The sequence below is a fragment of the Populus trichocarpa genome, chromosome 14 (genome assembly GCF_000002775.5).
Source record: "Populus trichocarpa isolate Nisqually-1 chromosome 14, P.trichocarpa_v4.1, whole genome shotgun sequence".
Classification (NCBI taxonomy): domain Eukaryota; kingdom Viridiplantae; phylum Streptophyta; class Magnoliopsida; order Malpighiales; family Salicaceae; genus Populus; species Populus trichocarpa.
Window position 1 is genome coordinate 9,914,831 of NC_037298.2, and position 2,940 is coordinate 9,917,770.

The 2,940-nt window shown below is 39.2% G+C and overlaps 1 protein-coding gene across 1 annotated transcript; it reads right to left on the minus strand.

Annotated features, from left to right (window-relative positions):
* Positions 1–606: 606 nt before the first annotated feature.
* Positions 607–2,733, minus strand: LOC7466313 (chalcone synthase). The gene is made up of 2 exons (XM_002321045.4): positions 2,436–2,733; positions 607–1,974 (listed from the first exon to the last, which is right to left on the minus strand). Exons 1-2 carry the CDS (start codon positions 2,614–2,616, stop codon positions 965–967), a joined length of 1,191 nt encoding a protein of 396 aa, XP_002321081.1. The 5' UTR covers positions 2,617–2,733; the 3' UTR covers positions 607–964.
* Between the last annotated feature and the right edge of the window lie 207 nt (positions 2,734–2,940).

A 2,940-nucleotide genomic window follows, 5' to 3' on the forward strand; every position in this document is an offset into this window, starting at 1 on the left:
TTTCCATCCATGCATAGACAGATTAACCAATTTTTCTCTTAATTAAAGGAGAACCTTAATGATGATAAAAAGGTAAATAAAATGAAATAAATCCCAATTTAATCATCCCTTAATGCTATCTCATGATTTTATTTTATTTTATCAATTCTTCTTCAAACATATATATTCTGTATTAGACAATATCACCTTTGTACGCAGTCGGTGACTGATATAGAAGCTAGCTAGTGAAATTTAGCAGAATTTAATATGATTTGATGCTAAAATTATTAGAACACATTCGGACTTAATTATTTAACGCCTTAGATCAAAGTATTATATGCGGGCGTGTAAATTGGACATTTTTGTTTTTGAAGTGACGAGAACACGACCAATCCGTGTTTTTAAAAAAATTAATTTTATTTTTGTTAAAAAATAATTTTTTTTATGTTTTGAATCGTTTTGGTTTTGATGCGTTGATCTCAAAAATAATTTTAAAAAATAAAAAGAAATATCATTTTGATGCATTTTAAAATAAAAAGTATTTTGAAAAGCAACTACAACCACACTTTCAAACATCTTAAATAATTTAATAAAATCAAAAGATTTGGAATGGTGGAAGGGACTAAATTGAAACAGAAATTGAATACGTGAAATTAAAAGTCAAGAATACATTGCCTTTAAGAAATTTAATCCACAAGAGATACAGGGAGGGAGAACGGCTAGGATCTAGACGTGAATTAACCATCCCCTGATATCACAAGGCCACGGAGGAATAAAAGCTTTTTGACACTAAAAAATGGACACACCGACACAAACAGAGCATAAAAACCTTACATTAACACCCTTAAAGGCAACCTTAACATATAAGTACTGCCCAATATATATTAATTGCTGGTCGAACGATCTTATTTTTTTATATGCTTATAAAAATAGAATATGCTTTCCACTACCGCAGGTTGTCTCCAGGAACTTCGTAATTCATGGCTCATGAGTAAATTGTTTGTTCTACTGGAACGCTGTGTAACACCACTGTCTCAACGGTGAGTCCTGGTCCGAATCCAAACAAAACACCCCACTCAAGCCCTTCACCGGTGGTGCTTTTCCCTTCCTCGAGAGACTTGTTTCTCATCTCGTCCAAGATAAACAAAACACAAGCACTTGACATGTTGCCATAATCACTCAGGACGTTTCTTGTAGCTCTCAGTTTCTCTTCCTTTAGATCTAGCTTAATCTCAACCTGGTCAAGAATCGCGGGGCCACCAGGGTGTGCAATCCAAAATATGGAGTTCCAATCGTTAATACCAATTGGAGCGAATGCTTCAACCAGGCTTTTCTCTATGTTCTTTGAGATTAGCCCAGGAACATCCTTTAGCAGGTGAAAGGTTAAACCAACCTCACGTAAGTGTCCATCGATGGCCCCATCAGAGTCAGGAAGGATGGTTTGTGCAGCTGAAACAATCTGGAATAATGGACGCTCAATGGAAGTGTCAGGATCAGCACCTACAATAACTGCTGCAGCACCATCGCCAAAAAGCGCTTGACCTACCATTGAATCCAAGTGAGTATCAGATGGTCCACGAAAAGTGACAGCAGTGATCTCAGAGCAGACAACAAGAACGCGTGAGCCCTTGTTGTTCTCAGCCAAGTCCTTAGCTAAGCGAAGGACGGTCCCGCCGGCGAAGCAGCCCTGCTGATACATCATGAATCTCTTTACGGAGGAACGCAGGCCGAGGAGCTTGGTGAGCTGGTAGTCAGCACCTGGCATGTCTACACCTGAGGTTGTACAGAATACAAGGTGGGTGATCTTGGATTTTGGCTGACCCCACTCTTTTATAGCCTTAGCTGCTGCTTCTTTTCCTAGCTTTGGCACCTCCACAACCACCATGTCTTGGCGTGCATCAAGAGACGGAGCCATGTATTCACACATGCTAGAGTTCTCTTTCAGTATCTCCTCCGTTAGGTGCATGTACCGTTTCTTGATCATAGATTTGTCACCTGTTCATGGAAATCATATAATCATAAAATTAATCCCATTTGAGTTGTAAATCATTTTAAGCAGAATTAATACATATATCCGTAATTTGGTCAGTCATAATCCCCCCCCCCTTTCTTTTACAGCTCCTTCGTCGTTTTCTCTTTAACTGTTTTTTTTTTTTTATATCATGACACACCAGTCACTTTCAAGAGTTAAAAATCAACTCGAGATTTCTAGTTAATCGCAAATTTATATATGAAATACAAGTAGCAGGAATCAAACTACGAGTATTTTCTATGGATAGATAGATATGTCTGTGTGTGTGTGTCGACAGAAAATATCAAGCATGTAAGAATGAATTCCATGAACGTTTTTGGATTGATTTCTTGGGGGTGAAGCAATATATATAATTAAGTGAAAATGTGGAGTTTAAATGTTGGAGTATATACTGTGTGTGAGAATATACAAAATAGACACTTACACATGCGTTTGAATTTCTCCTTCAACTCAGTCATGTGTTCACTGTTGGTGATCCGGAAGTAGTAGTCAGGATAGTCAGCCTGGGAGACACAGTTGGCCGGGGTGGCCTTGCCAATGGCCAGGATGGTGGCTGGACCACTGGCTCGCTGGGCCTTTCTGATCTCCTCAATCGACGGTGCCATCTTTATGCAGCTAGCTCTTTGAATGTTCACAAGCTAGCTCGGGAACAGAGAGAGAGACTGAAAGACAAATGCAATAAAGAGGTAGAAATTACTATCGATGGCATGTATGAAAGTAAGGTAACAGAGGGTATTTATAAAGTGAAGCAGCTTAGAGGGACAGTTGGTCCTTGGTAGGTTGGAGGGACGGATAGCTGGTTGGCCACGTGGGTATGGGGGTTAGCTGTTAACGAGTGGTAGATGTGGAACCACATGCCTATCTTAGTTTCTGCAAACAGTGAAGTCATTAACCTTTCCTACCTCACCTCCTCATTAAAAAAAAAAAAT